The following is a 23,306-nucleotide window of genomic DNA, read 5'->3' as shown; positions in this document are numbered from 1 at the left end:
TGCATTTTGTTCGCTTTGCACTGAGATATCCTGCTGGGCTCTTGTGAGGGGCTGGGCTGGAGGATGTCACCAGGGCACAGGCTCGGTGCTCTGCAGCAACTCTGAATCAAACCCAGGCAGGACCCCCTTCAGCGGGACCCCCTCAGCTCACACCCTCACTAGGGTACGTCTCCTTGGCTTCAGCACCTCCTGGGACCGACCTCAGAGCCTTCAGCACCCCTGTTTCACGCCACGAGCCCCTCGTAGTGAGGCTGCCTGAATCGGAGCCCGGGGGAGGCTTTACCACCCCCCCAAGGGGAGTCATGCACCCCCAGCTTCCACCGCCAGCAGTGACTCAGACAGCAGTGTAAAACAGCCGGGTTCATTGGTTGTCTGGAGCACAGCGTAGGCACGTTCTTTGTTAGCTCCGAAAACAAGAAAGTACAGCAAAGTTCACCTGGGTCAACCCCAGAGCCCAAAGTCCTGGCTCTCCCCCCGACCCCAGAACAGGACAGCGAGATGTGCTTCCAACAGCCGACATTCAGTCATGCCCATGTGCCCCTCCTCCATCCTTTGTTCCTCCTTCCGGACAAACAGGGTCACCTGGCCTCCACCTCGACTCTTTGTTCTCCAACTTGTCGCAGCCCGCTGGCTTCTTGCAGAGGGTGGGCTCCCCCCAGCCATCAGTTGTAGATCAATACCTTTGTCTCACCTCCTGGTTAATCATGCAACACATAGGGGAAACTGAGGCACACACACGATTCATACAAAACAGTCACAGAAGACCAAGGGGAAACTGAGGCAAATGTGTGGCAATGCCCTGCTATGCTATGAGGGGGCTATCTGGGATATTGAGTCTCTTCCCTACCTAAGCCTTTTGGGTAGGGTCTAGTGGGTCATGGTGACCCTCTGCTGCTCTGAATACCATGCTGGATTCCCTGGTGTACGTCAATCTCTGATGATGCAGGAGCCAGAATATACTCTAGCTCCCTCTCCTGTAGGAGCTGTGCCAAGCCCCAGCCTGCCCCTGCCTTGGCCCCCACCTTGCCTCAATCCAGGTAAGCCGGTTGTGACCCTGGGCTCCAATTCCTGGCCTCTGACATGGACATCTGGCCTCTGACTCTGTTTCTGACCCTGGGCGCCAATTCCTGGCCTCTAACATGGACATCTGGCCTCTGACTCTGTTTCTGACCCTGGGCGCCAATTCCTGCTCTGACCACTAGGCTGCCTAACTCCTGCTCCAGCCACAAGGCACGACCGTCCACGTCCTGATCACTGCCAGCTGCACCAATTTATGGAGGCGCACACGGACTACATTGGAAGGGAGAATTCTCCCCCCGCAGGATGGACAGGGCTGAAGACCAAGTAGGAGTTGGGGCTGCTTTATTTTGACCTGTTAGCTGCTTTTCATGTGTCAACCCCCTCCCATCCCTCTGCATGCCAGATACAATTGTGGTGTACCCCACTGATACCCCGATCGGTGCAAGTCACACAGCTACTTTCTGATCTCTTTATGTGTGTTGTATGGCCTCCCACCACCACCGTTCACATCGCCCCCGAGCCTGGCCCAGACCATCTGGGGGGAGCTGTTCTGCCGAGCTCTTTGCAGGAGTACCCTGTTCTCCAAGTTACCCCTGTGTTCACTCCTTAAACTAGTGCTTTGCTGAGGGTCTTCCATCCATTCGTGGCAGGAGAATTGTTTTTCTTACCTGAAAAGGAAAAGGACAGACCATATAAATCAAGAGGGGAAGGAAGTGACAGGGTAAGGAGGATGATCTAGTGGCTAGGGACCAAGACTCAGGATGCCTGAGTTCAATTCCTAGCTCCGCCACAGATATCTTGTGTGACCTGGGGCAAGTCACTTAACCTACCCAGTGCTTGAGTTCCCCATCTGTACAATGAGCGGCCGGGGCTGTCTCTGTGTTCTGTGTCCGTACAGCACCTCACACAACAGGGGGCTGGTTCATGACTAAGGCTCCTACGCATGACGGTAATGCCGATAATTATTGGTAGTAGTAATAATAAATCTCTTCAGTCATCCCGGCCCGCAGTGCATGCTGGACATTTTGCCCCTTCTTAGCCACAGAAGAAGGGCTGCTGTTAGAGTCTTCCCAAAGCTCCCATGGACAAAATACAACTATCTTAGCGGCTTCTGGATCTAGGATATTGCAGCATTTGTGCCTCGCCGCCTTCCCTGGATGGGTTGGACTATCTCAGCTGGGAAGAAGAAGGGCCGTGTGCTCTGTTCTCCCTGCTCTGTTGTGACCTGATCCCTCTGTGCCTCACTTTCCCCCTCTGTGAAATAAAAATAATAGTAGCCCCTTACCTCAAAGGGGAGCGAGGAAAAAATTATTTAACGGCTATGAGGTGCTTGGCAGCTGTGGTGGGCAGTGTAATAGAAAAGCCTGTTTGGGTGGAGAAAAGTGTCATAGGCCCTATACAGCTAATAGAGATTCTCCTTTCCCTCAAGTGGAGGGAGGGGGCTATGCTGTTGGAGCAGGAGATATGGGTACTATCCCAATGGAGTTCTGCGAGCTGTAGGGTACAGCCTACAGCATCCAGCCTCTTTACATGGGCTAGGCTGGTGCTGCATTGCGATTTGCTGCTGTTCCCGCTACCCATCGGCTCACTACGCCCGTGTGACGTTATGAGTGTAATATAGTAGCTCATTGAAAGATGACAGGGCCAGAAAGAGTTAATTAACTCACCGACTGACCTGACCTATGGCCGAACTAGACTGGTTAGGAAGATAGGTAAATGAATAGAGCTTTGAACAGTAAGTCTGTATTGTTAGAGGTAGACGGGGAGATGTTTGCTCAGGGCTTGTGATGTCAGCAAACAAGTCTTGTCTATTGCTACAGCTTTAATTCAAAGATCAAAGAAGGAATATTAACATTTATGATGATACTCGAGGGAAATAGTATTATTGTCTCTATATCTCTTTGAAGGTTGTGGTAACCTGTATCTGAACCGTTTAATGGATAAATTACCCTGTGCTAATTGCCAGGATGTTTAGAAGAAGGAAAGTTGAGCCTGTTGTTTTCTCAGGCCAAAAGGCTGCTGGAAATGTATAAAAACCTTGGGACACGATCCTGCTTCATCTCAGATCTGCTTTGGGTTTCAAGAGGGGGAAACCTTAAGCCACAAGGATTGAGATCCCCAGTCACTGACTGGAGTCACCCTGAATATGGACATTGGACTATAACCTCCCGGACTATTTCTAAAGGGACTTTTGGCAACTACAAGCTCACCTCTGCTATGTATCTGAACCTCAAGAATTGAATTCAAGTCTGTCTGTATATTGATCTTTTAACCAACACTCGCTCTCTTTTCTTTTTTAATAAATTTTAGCTTAGTTAATAAGAATTGGCTATAAGCGTGTATTTTGGGTAAGATCTAAGTTATAATTGGACGTGGGTATGTGGCTGATCCTTTGGGATTGGAAGAACCTTTTCTTTTATATGATGAGATAAGATTTTCAGTAATCATCATCATATCTGACAGGTGTGTCTGGGCGGAGGCCCGAGGCTGGGTACTTTAGGGGAACTGCGTTGTTTGGACTTCTGAGTAACCAGTGAGGTACTATAGAAGCTGTTTTTTGCTGGCTTGGTAAATCTAAGTATTGGAACATCCACCAGTGTTTGGGGTTTGTCTGCCCCGTTTTGTTTGCAGTTCACCCTGATTGAGTGACCTCAGCTGGCTCCCAGGGACAGCACCGTCACAGCCTGTGAATGGCGCATGGGGCTCGTCCGAGCTAACACATGTTCTGCTATCGTTACCCCGGCCTCCTTCCTTCCTGGGGCTGCTTTGTCTCACCTGCCTTGTCCTTTTCCAAACCTTGTGTACTAATGGTAACACGGCTCGGTCCCAGCCAGGATCAGGGCCTCACAGTGCTGCACATACACATAATGCGAGGCGGTCCCTGTCCCAGAGAACTTACAATCTAAACAGACAAGCCAGAGGCAGGAAGCACAATCCCCATGTGACAGCAGGTTTTTAGATTCAGAGATTTTTTTTTTTTAAGGTCAGATCCTGGTCTCATCAGGATCATTCAGTCTGGCCTCCTGCATAGCCCAGGCCAGGGAGTGTCCCCCAGCAATCCTGGCAGTAAGCGTCATCATTTGTGATTGAAGAAGTGGGTGGGGAAGGCAGGGAAAATGAGACACAGATGTTAAGAGAATTGCCCGGTTCAGATTGTGGCCGAACTCAATTCTCAGGAGTCCTTGTTCTGTGCTTTAACCAGCAAGCCCGTCTCCTGGGCCTTGACTTAGTGCATTTCTAAATTAAGGCTCCGTTTGTTTGCAGAGTTTTTTAAGCCGGGGTAATGTTCTCTGGAACACTAAATAAAAGGCTCCGAGGAGCTCTCCGATTCATTTGAGAACAGGGGGGCGGGGAAAGAACCCCAACAAGCTACACCAGTGCTAAATCAACAAAGCATTCCGGGCTCTTGACACAGCTTTCCATTACAGCTCCCTGCAAAGGCAGACGGACGTGAATCCAATCTCGGCAGCCGGGAGGGATGCTGAGCTGCTTGACCACAATTTACAGGGTGGCATGACTCCATCGGGAGCAGACTCGTTTATCGACAGTCCAGCGTAGAAATCTAAATTGGACTTTGCCGACGCTCCCCACGACCCGTGGATTAGGAGCGTTCTGTATTTCTGCCTCTCCTCTAGCTAAGCGGGGAACTATATTTCGGGATGGTTCTTCGGGGAAAGAGAAACAGCAGAGCAAACCAACCCAGCCGTCGTCCTGTCCGTCATTTCCTTACCCCTTGCTCTGCGACGGCTCAGACGTTTGTCCCGGCCAGATATTTCAAAGCAATTTGGGCCTTGAGACGGACAGACCCCAAGTCTATTGACTCCTACGATGGAGTCCTCTCCACCAGGCAGCCCTGCCCCGCTGAGTCCCTGAGCAAGAACAGGGATCTGGTTTGGGAGAAGAGGAATGTAACCTATCAGCTCCATGCGGCACAGAATGGGCGGGAGGAGGGAGTGATGTGCAACCTGTGTGGAGGATCGGAGGCCCTAGAGATGCACAATTCTACTGGCCCATCCAATCCCAGCTAATGCAACATCATTCCCTACAGACTGTTCCCTGGTGGCTTTGATGGGCTCTGTGCCGTTAAACAGCAGCCGGCGCCGGGTGCCCTGCAGCGCTGAATTAGGGAAGGTCCCAGGAATGGCAGCGTGAGCCGAGAACAGGGCTCAGGCCTACAGTGGTGCTGAAGGCCGGTGCGGCTTTGTGATCGCACTCCAGCATCCTGTGCTCGGCCAGTGTGGCCAACGCCTCGGACCACACGCCATGCAATGAGTTATTCAAGGCTGTGGCTGGGTCTATTAATCGTGATGAATATTAATACACGGTTTATTGGTGGAGCCTTAATTTAAGCTCTGATTTCACACACACCCTCTTCCCCTGGGCTGCTTGGGGAGTGCTTACCAGGCAGATTTGGGCCTAGCTGAAGCTGACTCAGTGTCTCATTGTAAACACCTTATCTGGCTTGATGGGAGAAATCAGAGCCCCCTTCTGGGCATCTCACTTAACCAAATCTCTGCTAGCCCAGGCAGGGCTGACAAGAGGTGGGGAGAAATTGTCAGCTGGAGCCCTGAGTTCATGGGAGGCCCCCAAAACAGCACATTTAGCTTGACGGGCTGGATTGCAGGGGCCTCAGGCACTGGGGCAAACTGTGGTTTAGTCTCCTGAAGCCTGTAATACTTTGGTCTCATTTCAGTCGTTGGGCCTGGTGTGTGTGTGTGTGTGGGGGGGGATCTCAGTGATCCAACCTTCCTGAGCTGCAGGTTAGAGAGAACCCTGAAGACATCTACACGCCCCCTGCAGGGCCTGGCTGGTGTCCTGTTACTCTTCCTTTGCACCCATAGAGTCATTGCGTCGCAGGATCTCAACGCGCTGTACATAGGTGCGGGAGTTTAGCCTCTCGATCCCTCTCCAGCAGGCAGGACTCCAGCTGAGCGGCCTGGCTGGGCTGTGCTTTTTCTCTCTTGGCTGCATCTGTTGCTCCAGAATCTCAGCTTTCATTTCAGAATGTTTCTCGGGGCGTTGTGGCGGCAAAGAGAGCCTTCGAATGCTAAGCCGATGTCTGCCTGAGTCTGCCGAGAGCCTGAAATGAGAGGTGGGAACTGGTCCTGCTCGTTGCAATGGGTTGTTGGTTCTGGTAGTGCCGAAGGATAACTCATATGTCATTATTGTTAATCCTTTAGCTGCTGATCAAAGCATGCCCGAGAGAGACTGTCGTAATCGGCAGATCTGCACAGTCTACTGAGAGCGATCTTTCATTTTGGCAGCACAATTGGGTGGAGTTGGGAGAAGCACCACCCTTCTTTTCCGCCAAATCAGATTCCTGGACATAGGGAAGTATCCTGTGATCTCCTGGCTCTCAACCCGGGGCCTTTACTACCTCCCATGCCTAATTAGTGCCTAATTTAATTGCACAGTTACAGCTGATATCCAAGATGCGGGGTGACAGGCAGGACAGAGCACAGGTGGATTAATATCCTCTGAGCTCCCATTTCCGCCATTGTCAGGAGAGGTGGCTAACGCCTGAGCTCCCGTCAGACTGTCTCACAGGCCTTGGGGATCTTTTTGAGCCTTTCAGCAGCCCTGGCTAACCATCTCGCCTCCCACTGCTCCTGGTGCCAGCTCAGCTCAGCCTGTGCAGCAAGCCGAAGAAAGGGAGATAATAGAATAAGGAGGAATATTAAAAAGGTCAGGATCATCCCAGGGCAGCGCTTTGATTCGCAAGGCCCGTTCGGCAGCAGCAGGCTCCCACTGCCGCCCGTTCTTATCCAATCCTGCAAAGCTCCCCTTGGCCAGCCCCGGCCCTGCTGCGCCGGCATGACTCCATTGACACAGAATCTGAGAACTGTCGGGCTTGAAATGTCGTCGAGTCCAGCCCCCTGCGCTGAGGCAAGGCCAAGTACACCTAGACCTGCCCTGACAGGGGTTTGTCCAGCCTGATCTTAACACCTCCAGTGACGGGATTCCACAACCTCCCTCGGACGCCTGTTCCAGAGCTTAACTGCCCTAAGGGTTAGTAAGTTTTTCCTAACATCTAACCTAAATATTCCATGCCATCGCTTAAGCCCATGACTTCTTGCCCTACCTTTAGCAGAAATGCAGAACAATAGATCAGTCCTGTTGATAACAAACCTGAACAGATCTGAAAACTGTTCTCAGGTCCCCCTCAGTCTTTTTAACCTTTCCTCACAGCTCAGGTTTTCTCAACTTTTTATCATTTTCGTTGCTCTCCTCCGGACTCGCTCCAATTTGTCAACATCTTTTCTTAAGTGTGGTACCCAGTGTAGAGGAAAATTTACAGAGGGCCTTTAGATCTTTGGTCAAGTTGGTAGGCCTGAAGTATTAGCGGAGCTTGCTTTTGTGTGCAAGGGGCATGAGGAGGAAAAGTGGAAAGTCCCCAAAACAGAACAATGGCTTTCTGTGTATAGGGGGCATGAGGAGGCGAGGTGGAAAGTCCCCAAACACAATTAGCCATAGCCAAGCTTGTTAAATATAACCACAATGGAAGCGTTAGAAAAGTCAAACCGCAAAAGAACGAAATTGGGAATAACAATAACAGGAAAAGCCAAACAAGGGAGATGATTGTTTCTTTTCGCTTTTGACCTGTATTAAATTTTGCAATGTATTCCAAATAAGGTAATTAATACAGAAGTATGTGTAATTTAAGCTTTAAAAGGCTTGCATGTTCCTTGAAGCGGGGAGCAGCTACTGAGAGCTGTTCCCCCCCTGCACGCTTGTAATCAATAAAGGTGCCGCAGGCTGATCTGATCCAAAATCAATCATGTGGTCGATTTTCCACAACACCGGAACTGGACACAGAACTCCAGCTGAGGCCTCACCAATGCTGAGTAAAGCAGGACAGTTACCTCCTGAGTCTTACATACCACACGCCTGTTAACACAGCCCAGGATGAAATTGGTATTTTTTTGCAACAGCATCACCTTGTTGACTCATATCTGAGAGGTGATCCACTGTAACTCCCAGATCCCTCTCAGCCGTGCTGTAAATGGGGCATTTTGACATTGTTGGAACGTTTTTCTGGTTTTCTTCCAGAATGAAATTCTAGCAAGACTGACCCTATTTCACAAAGTGTTTCAATTCCAATGGAACTGCTTATTCTGATGGAATACGGTCCTGTTGAAATGTCTCAGACCAGCGCTAGGCGATCATTTTACTGCCAATTAAAACTGGGTTGGATGCCGTCATGAGACTGTTTTCTCCATTCAGCATCTTTCGTCTGAGGACCTCAAAGCAGCGTCCAAATATCAATACCCTTCCCATCCCTCCCACCCCGCCATGAAGTGGGTAAATATCAGGAGCACCATTTACATATGAGGCACAGAGAATCTAATTGACTTGCCCACGATCGTACAGAATGTGTGAGGCAGAATTGGGAACTGAAACCAGGAATCCGGAATCTTCTCCCCGTAGTTAACCACTCCACTGTGTGATGGCAGCTCTCGGAGTCTAGAGGTGCTGACCTCTGCTGTGTGACCGGAGTACAATGCTTTGTAACCCTTTCCAGCGTCAGGTGACTGGGGCTTGGAGGGAAAGTTCAGTCTCTTCCCGGCACTTCTGTATCACACCCCTGGTGCCCGATGCGCCATTTGGCTAAACAGTTGCCATTTGTGTAACAGGCTGGTTAGGTGTGGAATGTCCCCCTCTAGTGGCTGTTTGCACAGCATATAGGGGTTGCTCAAGTGATGGGCGGCTGTGCTTTTCAGTGATGGAGATGCCAGGTGCATTCCCTGCTGATGGCATGTGGTGGTGGGAGCTCTATGGATTCGTATGTTACTGGGAGCGATAGCAAGGGAGTGAGAGAGACAGAGAAAACCGAGGGCTGGATCCTCAGTTAGTGTAAATCATCGTAGCTCTATTAAAGTCAATTGACTATGATGCTTTTCACCAGCTGAAGATCTGGTGCAGTATTCTCAATTCTTCCTCTCCTCTCAGCATCACCGCTAGAAACCAGGGCCCCGTTGTGCTAGGCACTGCACAGATGTGTGTGCCAGGAAAGCTCCAGAAGGGGCGACAATGGAAATCAGATGGTTGAGCAGGAAACAGACGAGAGAGGATAGGTAGAGATCATCGATTCATCGATTTCAAGGCCAGAAGGGACCGTTGTGATCATCCAGTCGGACCCCCGGCATAGCACCGGCTGGAGACCTGTCCCCAAATAACTCCTAGAGCAGAGCTTCTAGAAAACCAGCCAGTCTTGATTTAAAAATTCTCAGTGATGGAGAATCCACCACGACCTCTGGTAAATTGTTCCAGCGGCTAATTACTCTCGCCATTAAAAATTTGCACTTTATTTCCAGTCTCGCTTCCACTTCCAGCCATTGGACCGTGTTCGATCTGTCTCTGCTGGACTGACGAGTCCCTTATTAAATATTTGTGCCCCGTGTAGATCCTTAGACTGTAATCGAGTCCCCCCTTCTCTTTGTTAAGCTAAATAGATTGAGCTCTTTGAGCACAACAAGGCGGGGTTTGTAATCCGCTCCTGAGCGCACACGTCTGAGGCTGGATGTCATGGGGAAGGAGGATCTGGGGGCAAGTGAACAGAGGTTGAGGAAGATGCACAGTTTCTGTCAAGTGGAGTAGACATCCCGTGGCTGGCAGACGGTGTTGTGGATGGTCGTGGCATGCGGCTCCATTCAACTCTGCCCTGCAGCCCTGTCCATTCTCATTCCCCTAACTCCTCGCTGCAGCTTTTCACGCTGCACCTAATTGCTACTTGACTTTTTGAGCGCCGTCCCTGGCCAAGTGCCACAGCGTCTCAGCATGACGGAGCCGACCGGTGATCTGTCCTGGCCCTTCTTGCTTGGCAGTGGCTGGAGCAAATCTGCTGTGAATGGGGTTTGACTTGATTACATTACACTGCCCGCTTTGCCCTTTGTGAGCGGAGAACGTACCAACTCACCTGCAAAGCACTCACAGAACAGCAGAGCCAGACCCTTGTGACCCTGCACCCCTCTAACCTGGTCCTCAGAGGTGGGTGAATCTTCCATGGATCCTTCCGACCCTCCCACCCCCTGGATCACTTTGAGCCGTAAATTGGGTTGGACTCTCCACCAGAGGGAGTGTGCCATATAACGGGACCCTGCGGCCCGCTGAGCACCCTGCGCTCGCAGGGAAGTCAGCAAGAGCTGCAAGTGCTCAGCGCCTTGCAGAACCGGGCCCAGAGAGAACTGCAAGCACTCGATCTCTCACTGAACAGGGTCCGCCAGGGGGACCTGTCTTTGGTACTTACCTGGCCTCCATCACCAGAGCATCTGAGCACCTCACAATCTTTAGCCTCACACACCCCAGGGGGCAGGGCAGGGCTGTTATCACCATTGCACAGATGGGGAACTGAGGCACGGAATGGCTAAGTGACATGCCCACGGTCACACATGAAGTCTGTGGCAGAGAAGGGAATTGAACTACCAGCGTTTTCTCTACTGGCTGGGATATCCGACCTGCTCCAGCGTAGCACTATATTGCCCTCTGGTGAGTGGAGGCCCACCCAGGCCACGAGCGCTAAGACAGCTCGAGCACCAGGCGCCAGCATCTCTGGAGTGGGAGATCCTGAAATCTACACCTTCCCCTCCCCGCTTGAGCGTAGGGGAGGGTTTGTGTGTGTGCCAGCTTGTAGCAGGAATGCTGGGAGCAGGTCGTGCCCTGTTTGCTAAGCGTTGCCTGCTAGTGCTCTATTGGATCGATGGGCCCTTCCTTTCACCCGGCCTGTGGTTTTAACCCTTTGATCCCCAGGCTGCTGAGCTCTCACGAGTCGTAGGCATCCTTTATTTTTCAGCAGGGCCTGGCTATTTCTATCCCTCCACGACCCTCCGCTGAACGGTTAGTGCTGAAGAAAGGTTGGCCCCTTGGCTCCTCCGATCCGACTCATTAGCTGCTGCTGCGTGGAGAAAGCATTGGAGATTTATGATCACATAAAGCAGAGAAGAGAGAGATGGTGCCATTCCCAGTCCATTAATGTAATGTAGTAGCTTGGTGGGGCCTCCTAGGCCAGGGTTAGATTAATAACTGGAAGGTGGCACCTTTCAGTAGGGGAGATTTATGGGAAAAGCTTTATTGCGGGGGGTCATTACACCCTGCCAGACCTCTGTTATCTGCCGGAGGCCGTGATCGTGTGGTGAGGACTGTCTTGACTGTGCAATAAATCGGGAGCTGGGTTTGCGTTCGGCTTTGCCTGTGAGGTCTGCATGACTCCAGTGCACGGTGCCTACGAATGAGGCTGGCTGCCTTCGGGCGTCAGAGCGTGGTCCGCTCCTAACTCAGCAATATCCCCTCCAGGTTCCTGGCCGGGACTGTGGAACAGCCAGGAAGAGACCGCCAGACCCACCGCCGCCTACCACCCCTGCAAACCCATCCCCGGTTTTATGCTCGGCCCAGTGCATGCTGGGACAGATCAGTCAGCCCTGTGTGGTCAGGGCAGACGTTATCATTGGTGCTACAGCACGGGGTGTTCTGCCCCTTTTGGGGACAGCCTGGTGCACACAGCCAGAGGCACCTGGGGCAGTCAGGGAGGGGCCGGGCTCTGTAAACAGGAACAGGCAGTTGAGTAGGGGAGGACCAGAAGCTGAGCTGGGTGCTACAGCTTGCGAGCCCTCAGTCACTGCCTGAGCAGGGCTCCAGGGACCTGGGTTTCTGACTCTAGGTTTGGTGGCTCTAAGGCTAGGGCCATATGAACAGAGTTAAGCGGCACCTTCCCCGACCTGCTGGTTGGTCCTCTGCTGGCAGGGGTCAGTCGGGAGGGACACGCCTAGAGGGCCTGACTGAGATCAGGGCCCCATTGTGCTGGACTCATGCAGTAAGGGAGAATCTGTCCTGAAGAGCCTGTGCTCTAAACCTACAAAGGAGTATTGTTGTGTCTATTACACCACTGGGTAAACTGAGGCACGGAGCTGTAGTGCTGCAGCGAGTCAGTGGTAGAGCCAGGAATTGAACCCACACCTCCCAGTCCCAGGGGTCTTAACCGCAAGATCATCTAAGTGCGTCAGCGGGAGGAGGAACTAGGAACTGGACCGTAACACCAGGAGCATTAGCCCCACGGCAGCTGTTTGCGCTGCATACTTCGGGATTAGCTCAGCTCCAGATGGCTTCCATCTCCAGCTCAGCACAGCCTGGCTCCGTAGAGGCCAAAAGGGAGTTTTAGGTATTAGGGAAAAAGTGTCCAGCTCGAAGGAGAGTTATGCATTGGCACTGATTCCCGAGGGGGCTGCGATCCCCGTCACGGGAGGTTTTTAACAACAGGTCGAACACCTGTCAGGGCTGGCCTAGGTTTACTTGGTTCTGCTGACATTGCTCTGGGTCTCAGTGCAGTTCCCGAAGCCAACATGGCTCTGTCTCAGCCTCCATCCATCACAGCTGCACCATCTCAGAGGCAATTTGCTCAAGGTCTTACTGCTCCTCTGACGGTACTTCCGAGCGGGAGGGGGAGATCAGACAGCTGCGTAGAAGGGCAAATGGGCAATGGCTTCTGGAGGAAGGAAGCAGAGGGACCCTGGTTGTTTCCACGCTGTGGGTCTGTCCCTAGCAAAGGAACGGCCCAAATACGAGGAAGAATCACTAACTAGCCAAAGGGTAACAGCAGCATGAGCGCTAAGCACCGGGGCCACGTGAACCCGTGTCGTGTCTCGGGGCGAATTGCCCAATGAGCGAGTGAAGGCGGGAAGTAGCAGACCCAACATAGTGTTACCATGTCTCTCACGATCTCCCTTGGTGAATTAATTTGAATTGATTTGGGGAGAAACACTGGTTGGTGGATTGAAAACTGGCTTCAGTGCTATAAATGGAGAGGCAGATCTTGTCCTGCTGCGCTGCTTTCCTGGACCGGGGAGGAGATCCCGTGGGTGTGAAAATCTCCAGGTGGTATAGAACTACTGAAGCAGCTCCTACCCCACCTCCACGACCAGCCCCAGGAATAGGGGGCATGGAAGAGGTGTCTCTATGCCCTTTTGGAGCCACTGGCAGCTTGTGCAAAGTAGAGCAACCTTGAGGCTGCTCCGCTTTATGCCAGAGATCACTTGGGTAACTGGTTGGACCCAGGACTGACAGATGCAAAGATAGCATAAGTCTACCCTTCTCCCTGCCCCCTCCCGCCCCCCAGCTCTCTAAGCTGTGCTGAACACCGCTCCCATGCAGCCACGGATCTGGGCCAAAGTGTAATGCTAAATATCAGTGGTATCTGTTTGGGGGAGTTGCCTGCTGGCACATAACTCAGGGATCAGGGTTGGGTTTGGTCTTATTTACCATTGCCATGAGTGATCTGGAAAAGGGAGTAAAGAGCATGTCCGTGTGCAGCTGACACTGACTTGTGAGGAGCTGCAAACACCAGGACGGAGAAAGAAGCCAAAGGGGGTGGGAGAGGTTAGAAACTACTGAACAGAGATTGGCATGAGGAGAAATGCAGGCTAATGCACCTGGGGGAAGCCAGGTGAAGGCAGAGGAAGTCGGTGGGAGTCTCCCGGGAAGGTGTGAGGCTGAGATAGTGGGGTGAACGTGCCACAGATACAACCAGGGCGAGCAAAGCCAAACAGCAGCAGATAGGCCCGGTGGGGAGTGAGCTGCGTCCGGACAGGAACAGCACCTGGGGTGACGGTTCAGTTCTGGGCAGGTTGGGAGCGAGGGAGCCAGGAACTGGAAACTGTTCAGAAATGAGCAGCAGAACTGAGCAGGGGAAAAGATGACAGGAGCTAAGTGCCGTGGGCTCCGTGGTACTGGTGCGGACCCGTGGCGATCAGAGCACGTACGCTGGGGTCGCAGGGGGCAGAATGTTGCCCTACGTGTATAACGTGGGCGAGAGGAAGTTAAGTGATGGCGATTTGGCTTAGGGGGGGGGTTCGCTAGGAGTGATGGGATGAGTCCAGGGAAAGTGTACGCTGAACATCAAGGGGGAGGGACTCGCAGGGGAGCATGCCTCGGGGGGGGCACGTATGGCCCAAAGCGAGCGCTGAGTCTGATCCGCAGCTCCCAGGACTCATCCCACTTGCCCCGGCATGTCGCTGCAAGGAAACATTGTGAACGTTGTCAGCAGGAGCCTAAAAACCTCTGCTGAATCGCGGGTGTTGGTCGCGACCCCCGTGTGTGCTCCCCTCTCTTGCCAAGCCCCCCCTCTGCTCCAAGATTGTAAGTGGCTCTGGAACCTGGTCGGACTTGCTGGCACATGCAGCAGCGTGAGCTGACCCAGCCGCATAGTGACCCCCCTGATGCCCTGAGCGAGCTTAGATCTGGGTTGGACCCAGCAGGCCTCTGAATTCTGCCTTGGCAGCTCAGGATTTCTTTGTTTCCAGGGCCATTTCCATTGTAAAACGCTGCCCTTAATTGGCCCGTAGACAGGAAATGGCAGAAGACAGCTAGGGCCGCCATTACAACATCAGCGCCCCGTGTTCCCCTGGGAACCGGCGCTGCAGACGCCTTTGCAGCGGCTCGGTTTCCTTTCCTGTCCGCTCCCCGGCCAGAGCCGCGAGGCGGGCACGCGCCCTCAGTCACGCCTTGACTTCTGTCGAGGCCACATTGCGCCGAATTGAAATCCGTCCTATCTTCCCGAAGGGGGGAGGGGGAAAAGGAGGAGGGTGGCAATGAAAAATTCATGGAGGCATGACTAAAATATGAGCCTTTCCAGGAAAACGGAACGCGTTTTCATCTCCTTTGCCTGGGGCGGGCTGTAAAACACGCCGGGGGCCGGTTTGAGATGAATAATGGGTAGGCCGGGGCAGGTGCTAATGGAATCAGAGCTGCTAATTAAAGATCTACAGCACTGGGTCATCTCTGACCAGCTCCCCTGTTAGTCCCCACGGGCCCATTCCTGTAGTGCTCCCGGTCAGAGACCACCAGTCCCTGGGCGCTGCAGAGTGCAAACTTTCCTGCGTTGTGCTGGGAACTGCCTTTTAATGCCGGCTCAGGTTGCATTTCAGCGCCATTTAAATCCCCAGCGCACACCCCACTGTTACCTGAACTTAAAGAAGAAACTCCATTAGCTGGCAGCAGTAGGTGGCTGTTATCCTCTGTGCAGACTAGCCGCTAGAGGGGAACATGGCATACATGGGCCGTATTTTTCAGTACTCCCTCCGGACCTGGTTGCTGTACACACCAGCTCGTCCTGCCGGTTGGTTCTTTCTGTGCACGGACTCCGTGCCTGCCCCTGGAATTCGCCCGGGCAGGTGGGATTGTAAAGCTTCTGGACCGTGACTGTCAGTGCGATCTGCACGGCACCTCGTGGGACGAAACGGAGACGGTCGCACTCTGCCCCGGATTGGTGGGCTTGGATTAGGGTAGTTCAGTGGTTTGGGGAGCCTTCTAACGGGGAGCAAAATAGCGCTGATTAGAGTCAGTCACTGCCGCAACCAGAGGTTACTAGGAGCTGGGTGCTCCCTGCGAAGGTGATGGGAGCTCAGGCTGCTCGCTGGGCCGTAGGGAATGCTGGCAAGCGGGCGCATGTGGTGTGCAAAGGCCTGGCGCTAGCTCCGCGCTCTCTCCGGGGAAGGAGCTGTGTAGCTAATTGCTTGTGACGCAGCAAACTGGGTCAGTTGCTGCGAAGGAGAGGGGCGCCGCCAACTCTGGGTACGGCAGGCCAGGGAGGAGCTGGAAATGCTTCGCTGTCCTCAGGACATGACACCGAGCGGGGGGGCGGGGCTGAGACTGAAAATGATCAGGGGGCTGGAGCACAGGACTTGTGAGGAGAGGCTGAGGGAACTGGAGTTACTTAGTCTGCGGAAGAGAAGAATGAGGGGGGATTTGATAGCTGCTTTCAACTACCTGAAGGGGGGTTCCAAAGAGGATGGATCTAGGCTGTTCTCAGTGGTGGCAGATGACAGAACAAGGAACAATGGTCTCAAGTTGCAGTGGGGGAGGTTTAGGTTGGATATTAGGAAACACTATTTCACTAGGAGGGTGATGAAGCACTGGAATGCGTTACCTAGGGAGGTGGTGGAATCTCCATCCTTAGAGGTTTTTAAGGTCAGGCTTGACAAAGCCCTGGCTGGGATGATTTAGTTGGGGTTGGTCCTGCTTTGAGCAGGGAGTTGGACTAGATACCTCCTGAGGTCCCTTCCAACCCTAATCTTCTATGATTCTATGACTGAGCAAAGCAAGGCTGTAGAGGGCTGGGCTATCTCTCTGTGTTTGTGGGCACGTGCGGCTGTGGTTTTGGTGCTCAGGTGGGCATGCATCTTTCTGGGTGTGTCTGTGTAGTGCCTCTGTATGAGCAGTGATTTTCCCTGTGTCAGCGTCTCCGTGTTCTGGGTTTGGATTCACCTGTGTGTGTGCTTCATTTCCCGGCCTGTGCCCGCCTGCTCCACTTCCCTGCATGTGCACAGCGAGCTCTCTGCTTCCCTGGGACCCGACTGCAGAGGTGCCCCCAATGAGCTGGGAGCAGAGGCGCTGGCCTGGGTTGGCACCTCGCTGGTTATCTGCCAAGATGCCCCCCCCGCCCCAAGGAGTCTGGCAGATTGGCCAGAACGCGCAGGGAGCCAGAGGTGCATCCCCAGCGTCCCCACTTGCCTTTCTCGCAGCTGTTGCTGGGCCAGAACAATGAGCACGGACCCTCCCGCTGCTGCCTCTTGCCGGTTCACGCCTGCAGGCTGCTGCCTTTGCCCTCGAAGCCCAGAGGATACACAGCGCCATAAACTGGCCAGCGCTCGCTTTGACGAAGGAGACAGCTTGGCTGAGGGGCTGATACCACACACCTGCACAGAGAACCTCTTTCTTTTTCAATGGCTCTGAGCTTCCCGGGGTGGCTTTCCCCCCAGAATCACAAAGCTCTGGAAGTATTAATGAACTAAGCTTCCCAGTCCCCTTGCGAGGGTCTGGTACACCCGCTTCGTAGCTGGGGGAACCTGAAGCGTGGAGACACCAAGTGATGTGCAGTCACAGAGCGCGCCAGAGCGAGGACTAGAACCCAGGAATCCTGAGCCCTGCTCCTGTGTTCTGACCACTAGGCTACACGGTCACTGCAGTAATACACCCTGACCCCACATGCCTTTGCCTTAGGATGGAGGGGAAGATGCCACCCTCCAGCAGTGAAATGGAGAGCGCAGATGTCACTGCACTGCCTTTGAAATGACAGAGCAGCTGGCAGGGACGTGAAAGGGAAGGGAAGTAGCGTTCCAATTATGCCGCGATTCTCTGAGCAACTGTGAAGCTGCTGCTGCTGCTGTGTAGCGAATGGGGAGCGGAACAGAAGCACAAAGAACCTCTCTCCAGCTGCACGGTGTGCAAACAATAACCCCCAACATCTGAGGGGAATCCGGCACCCAGCCCCTTTGGGAGAACAAGAGCTGAAGATGTAACGCTGGGCAGGGGAGCCTGGGGTCACCGAGATGTTGACACTTCTTAGAGCTGGGAAAAGCTTCGACACAAAGCATTTAGCTGCTGCTCAATCAATAAAGCAAGACTCGGTTTGGGTTTCGGCTTGTCAGCTTCTCTCTCCCCTGCTGGGGTTGTTTATTAGCATTACAGCAGAGGCCCTGACTCAGATGGGGACTCCATCATGCTGGGTGTTGCATAAACCCACAGAGAGACAAGCTCTGTATCTATATAGCCAACACAAACGGTGGGAGGGGAAACTGAGACGGGAAGTGGCTTGCCCGTGCTCACCCCGTGGCAGAGCTGGGACTAAAACCCAGGTCCCTGACTCCCAGGCCAGAGCCCACCCCACTGAATCACGCTGCCTCCCAGTGGCTGAGTCTAGGAATCTTTTCGGAAGGGTGGATTAGGTGGGCAAGAGCTGCCCAGGAGGCCTCGGAAAGGGGAGGGAGAGTTGGTGAAATTGACACACAAAGGCAAGTTCAGAGGCAATGTATTGTGCTGCGTAGAGGTCGTGTTGTGTCGGGTGTGAGACAAGAAAAGGCAGGTCTCCCAGAGAGTGTCCTGATTAATGCGACAACCTCCCCTTTCAAACAGGGGACATAGGGCTGCGTCCCATCAACTGTGGTGGACCAAGAGCAAACGAGCTCTTATTCCCTTGAGCGGTGACTTGGCACGGACCCTGGGCCTGTCAGTTCACTCCCTGCCTCCGTGGCATCCTGTGACATGGGGAACCTCCTGGAAGGGAAGTAGGTGGCCAACTCCCATTGAATTCCAGCGGGTGCCTAAATCCTTCCGTCCCTTTCAGAATCTCAGCCAAAGTTCCCGCAGTGCTGTGAGTGCCCCCCGTAAAGGGCAGACGTTTTTCTAACACAGAGATCCCGTCTTGGGCTGGCTGACCTGGTCTTCGTCTAACCCGGCTTCTGTTAAAACGGTTTGGGGATATTGGATCCAATGGAGATGAAAGAGCAAATCGCAAGCCCTGCCTAGCCCAAGGCAAGAAGGCCGCGGGACTTGGGGCCCTGTACACTCCTTGGCATGTTTACCCATTGTTACGGAGATTACTTGGAGAGAAAACTCTTTGGGATAATCCGTACGGCACCGACGGGGTCCTGGCCCCCGACTGGGAATCCGACGTGCTGTTCCAGACAATGAATCATAGTAAGAGCTCACGGGCGATATTGTGACACAGCCTGTGGAAGTCCTGGCAGATCGTCTCAGCTCCCAGGAGCTGCCAGGCTGGATCAGACCAACGCCCCACCGAATCCAGCAGCCTGTCTCGGAGCATGGCCAGTACCACATACTGCAGCGGAAGGTGCCAGAGTCCAAATCCCCGCAGTGGGCAGCGAATAGTTATTTATGAGTGTTAACGTCTGCTGGTGCTTGTGCAGTGGCTGGTCCCTGGGCTGACACCCCGGACACGGAATCAGGCACTTCCAGAGCCGAGGTTCCCCAGTTATGGGCTGTCACAATTTATAACCTCTGTGGATCAGGCACAGAGGGTGACTTGTAACAAACTCACGCGTGGGTTACTCTTGCATTATGAAAGGGTAAATAGGAGCGGCTGATTGCCCTTCTCTGCACCAGTCAGTGTGTGTCCTATACCTTATCATGCCTCCTCTCCTTCGGCTTCTCAGCTACACAGGGCCAATCTTTTCAGTCTCTCCGGCTGTGGGTTTCTCACCAGGCCTCTCTAATTATTCTCACAAGCTGCCCCCGTCTTTCTGCTCCATCTTTTTGGAGATAGGGTGACCAGAACTGACCCTGGTACATCTAGGTAGCATAGCACAGATGGAGAGAGGCTCTCCGGGTTTGTCCCCCAACTGGTTACAGTTATGTCAGATCCCAGCGACGTATGCCACAATCTCAAATTGTTCCTCCCAAGGCCCCTCGCTTTGCATTTGCCGACACCGCCATCACGGTGCCCATCCCCCTACCTCTGCTAGGTCCCTCCAACGTTCCTCTCTGTCTTCTCTAGCCCTGATGAACCTCAGTGACTTTGTGTCATCTGCACACGTCCCCTGGCCCCGTTCTCTCCCTCTTCTAAAGCCTGAAGAATTACGCTAACACCAGCCCTCGCATGGAGCCTTGTGGCAGCTGCTCCCTTTAGCCATGATGAAAACTGACCATTTGACCCCAGATCTTTGTTTCCTGTCTCTTAGCCCGTCGTGAAGCCAGGGCGACACTTCACCTCTCGGCCTGTTAGTTTCCCTAATAGCCCCTCGTGAGGGACTTTCCAAAGGCTTCTTCAACGTCCAAATAAGCGATATCAGCCATAACTAATCTCCTTTATTCCCTGTGCTCAGAGAACTCGGACAGATTCAAGAGACACCAGATTCCTTTCCCGTCTGTCTAGGTGCAGATATTCTAAGCAGGCTGAGCTGGGTGCAATGGACGCTAGCCCCGTAGGGGGTCCCAGGTGATTTTACCCCACCTCTATCCATGGACTGGACGTAAACGTCCGTTTAAATCAAGGGACCGACTCCCTTTGGCTTCAATGGGCGTTGGATTAGTGCACAGCTTCCTGGAGTCAGGCTGCCTGTGTTCTCTCCCAGCTCTGCTCCTGACGCTGGGTGACCATGGCGGAGCTGCTCTGTGGTTACTCTGTGGGAGGCGCTGGGGTCCCTGGGCGATGAGTCTAGCCAGACAGACGCTCTCGAGTGACATTTCCTGCAGCAGTCCTACTGAGGAGGACGCAGGGAATTATTCCCGAGTTGCAGTAGCAGATCCTCTCTCCCAGCTCGGCACAATTATCACTTCACCAACCTCCTTAAAGAAACCCCCAGCGTTTGACTTTCTGACGGCAGCCGGGATGTGGACGTGCAGCGGCAACACGGGGTCCATTGCCAAGCACCTGGCAGTCAAGTGAGCTTGCACGGCTGCTGCCTCTGCCGAGGGATTGTCACCTTCCTCAGCTGCATGATGCTAACGTATCCACCAGGGAGGCAGCTCTCAGCCCAGACTTCCTCCCTCAATGCCCCCTGGTTTCTAGCAACTCCAGAACAAATGGAGCAGCCGCATCACAGAGCATCAGCTTTGCAGAGAATGCTTTCTAATGCGACAGGCCTAGGGTGACCAAACATCCCATTTTTGCTAGGACACTCCCCTTTTTTAAGCCCCGTCCTGGACATGCTGACTTTTGGGGGGGGCAAAAATGGGCCTTTGTCCCGTTTGTTCTTGCCTGTTGCAAGTTGCTCTGATCAGTTGGCAAGAGCAAAGGGAACAAATGTCCAGTGGGTTGAGCCCCCTTAGGGGGGCGTGGAGGAATGTTTGGGGAGGCCAGTGGCGACACAAGGCGCTGGGCGGTGCCGGGCTCGGGCGATCAGCCCGGGGCAGCGCAGGGCTCAGGTAGTCAGCCCCAACCCCAGTCCCAGGCAGCACAGGGCTTGGGCGGTCAGCCCAGGGTGGCATGGGGCTCAGGTGGACAGCCCCAGTGCCAGGCGCCGTGGGACTCAGCAGTCAGTCCGGGGCACGAGGCTCAGGTGAGCAGCAAAGCCAAGTGGCGTGGTACAGCCCCATGCAGGGTGCAGGATGTCTCAGGTGAGCTGCAACACCAAGCGGCTCAGGACAGCCCCGCATGGCATCCTGCTTGTGGAGGGGAGGGATAGCTCAGAGGTTTGAGCATTGGCCTGCTAAACCCAGGGTTGTGAGTTCAATCCTTGAGGGGGCCATTTAGGGATTTGGGGCAAAAATCTGTCTGGGGATTGGTCCTGCTTTGAGCAGGGGCTTGGACTAGATACCTCCTGAGGTCCCTTCCATCCCTGATATTCTATGAAATCTGGTCACCCTATCCAGGCCCCGACTGAGATTGGGGCTCTCTCACTGGTGACAGGCCCCTTTAAGAGGGAGCAGGGCCCACTGCACTAGTGGCTGGCCAGCTGTCTCCCAGCTGGGGTTGAGAGAAGGCACCAGGCCTGTATAAAGGAGAGCTGTGTGAAAACAAACTGAGCAGGGAAGGATTGAATGAATGTCGCAGGAAGGCTCATGCAGTGGGCCCCAGGGAATGAGGGGAAGAACCAGTTTGGCAAATGCAAGCTAGGCCTAGAAGCAAGGGATGGACTCTGGAGGGGGATCCCCCAGAGCAGGGGTAGGACCCTCCAGTGAGGAGGCCTGGGAGTGGGCTGCAGGAGAAGGCTCACGGGGAGACATGGGTCCTGGAAGTCTCAGGTAGGAGGCGTGGAGAGCGGGGCGCTGGCAGAGGAGCTAAAGGAAGTGGGGCAGAGGGGTTACACAGTGAAGCGCTGCAGTGTTGTGCCGGGTTTTCCTTGGGGAAGAGCTGATTTTTCTGTAAGGGGTCTGCTGGCTGTGGCACTTTGTGAATAAAAGGATTTGAATTTTCTGCTGAGAGAGACAGTATTCCTTTGCGTGGGTGACTAAAGGGGACAGAGGCAGGCATCCTTGGGGTGCTGGAGTCTGCCAGAGGAGGGGCTACCCTTAGACACAGGGAAACTGAGGCACAGGGGGAGCGATATGCCCAAGGTCACACAGAGCTGGCAATATAACATGAGTGTCCCCAGCTCTAGCCTGGCACCCCTTCTGCTAGACCTTGCTGCCTCCTGTTAGTTAGCTCGAAATAGTGAGTGTTAGCTGCAAAATGTGCTGCCAGAATTCAGTCTCTGCTCCCATCCCCACCCTTGAGACGACCGCTGGCTTTAAACAGACTCACAGTCACGCTGCCGCTGATTTCAGTGCGTGGCTTGCTTGAGTGATGGCTGCACTCCACTGGGTTTTGTCCAGTTTGGAGAAGGAGTTAAAAGATCAGCTAATGCTGATCAGAGCTTCGAGCAAACTTTAGGGACTCTGGTACTACAGGGTTAAGCACGGGGTAGACAGACAGATTATATCAAAATCCGTATATATAGATGCCTAAATAAGCCCCGGGCTTGCCTATATTGCGTTTTGGCTCCCCCGGTTTAGCTATGCCAGTACGGCTGCATGCCCCTGTGAAGTTCACCCTGGTTTCAAAATCTCTCTTCTCTTGTTGCTAACAAATCTTTCCCTTCCTTGTTTTGCAGAGTATTTAAGAAAGCGAGTCCCAATGGAAAGGTGAGTCCATCATCCTTGTATCTTTGGGTTTTGAAAGCCAGGAGTGTGTGTGTGTGTGTGTGTGTGTGTGTGTGTGTCAAAAGCCTTTTTTTCAAGCGTGTCCTGTCAAAATTCGAGGGCCCCTTTTGTGGCCATGATGTGACAGTGTCTGAATGTGCTGTGAAATGTGTGCACGAGGCTTAGTGAAGGGAATGCGGAAGTAAGTCACCTGGCCAATAAGGCATTTTTAAACTGCAAAATGTACAGTGCTTTGTCCCACAATAGGGAACTTTGCTCTTCATTTTATGCTACCCAAGCGTCTGCTAGATGGTTCTTGGAAGACCTGGGAAGCAATGGCCCCTGCCTCACACTGCAACATTCAGATCTGGATACAGTCTTGCCAGCCCCGGGTGTTCAAGTCTCATGAGTTGGGTCCAAAAAAATCTTGAGATTGGTGTAAAAATAATGAGGGTTTTTTAAATAATGCATTTTGAGTTCTTTTTTATTTGCCTTTGGTTTCTGAGCTATAAGGGTTTTGTGATGGGTTCCCCCCCCTCGGGGTGCTGCCTGGAACTTGGGTACCACTGAGCCCCCTGACCCACCAGCCTGGGCTTCCACTCACCCTGTAATGCTGTGACAAGCTGCAGACACGCTCCTGGTCTCACACTTTCACCAGCACACAGGTAGGGATACACCCAGCTGCAGCTACACACACAGGTGCTGAGATCAGCTCTGCATGGGAAGGCTCAGCTAAGGCACCTCCCACTTCCTAAGGCACCCCCCCCCCAAGTGTAAACCCAAAATTATACCGTCTTGCACTTCACAGGAAACTGTACGGCATAAGCTCATGAAAGTCACCTCCTCCCTCAATGTGGAGAGAGAGATGCAACAGTGTTCTGCCCCCCCAGTTATGATTTCCACCCACTGGTTTTAGACAAAACAAAAACAAGTTATTAACT

General features: G+C 53.3%; 1 protein-coding gene across 6 annotated transcripts in view; it reads left to right on the top strand.

Moving 5' to 3' along the window:
• The window catches only part of LOC101952224 (beta-arrestin-1), a 173,398-nt gene that overhangs the window by 72,289 nt on the left and 77,803 nt on the right, over positions 1 to 23,306 (top strand). For 4 of the 6 annotated variants that reach the window (XM_065596405.1, XM_065596424.1, XM_065596403.1 and 1 more), the window contains one exon: positions 22,338 to 22,368. In XM_065596405.1, the coding sequence (XP_065452477.1) occupies positions 22,338 to 22,368 (31 nt within the window). Of the gene's footprint in view, positions 1 to 21,353; positions 21,490 to 22,337; positions 22,369 to 23,306 lie in introns of those variants that run through there. The other 2 variants (XM_065596413.1, XM_065596420.1) reach the window with 2 other exon arrangements.

Source organism: Chrysemys picta, chromosome 1 (assembly GCF_011386835.1).
Source record: "Chrysemys picta bellii isolate R12L10 chromosome 1, ASM1138683v2, whole genome shotgun sequence".
Taxonomy (NCBI): Eukaryota; Metazoa; Chordata; order Testudines; family Emydidae; genus Chrysemys; species Chrysemys picta.
Note: the sequence above shows the minus strand (reverse complement) of the source record. Positions and strands in the feature narration are given on the sequence as shown.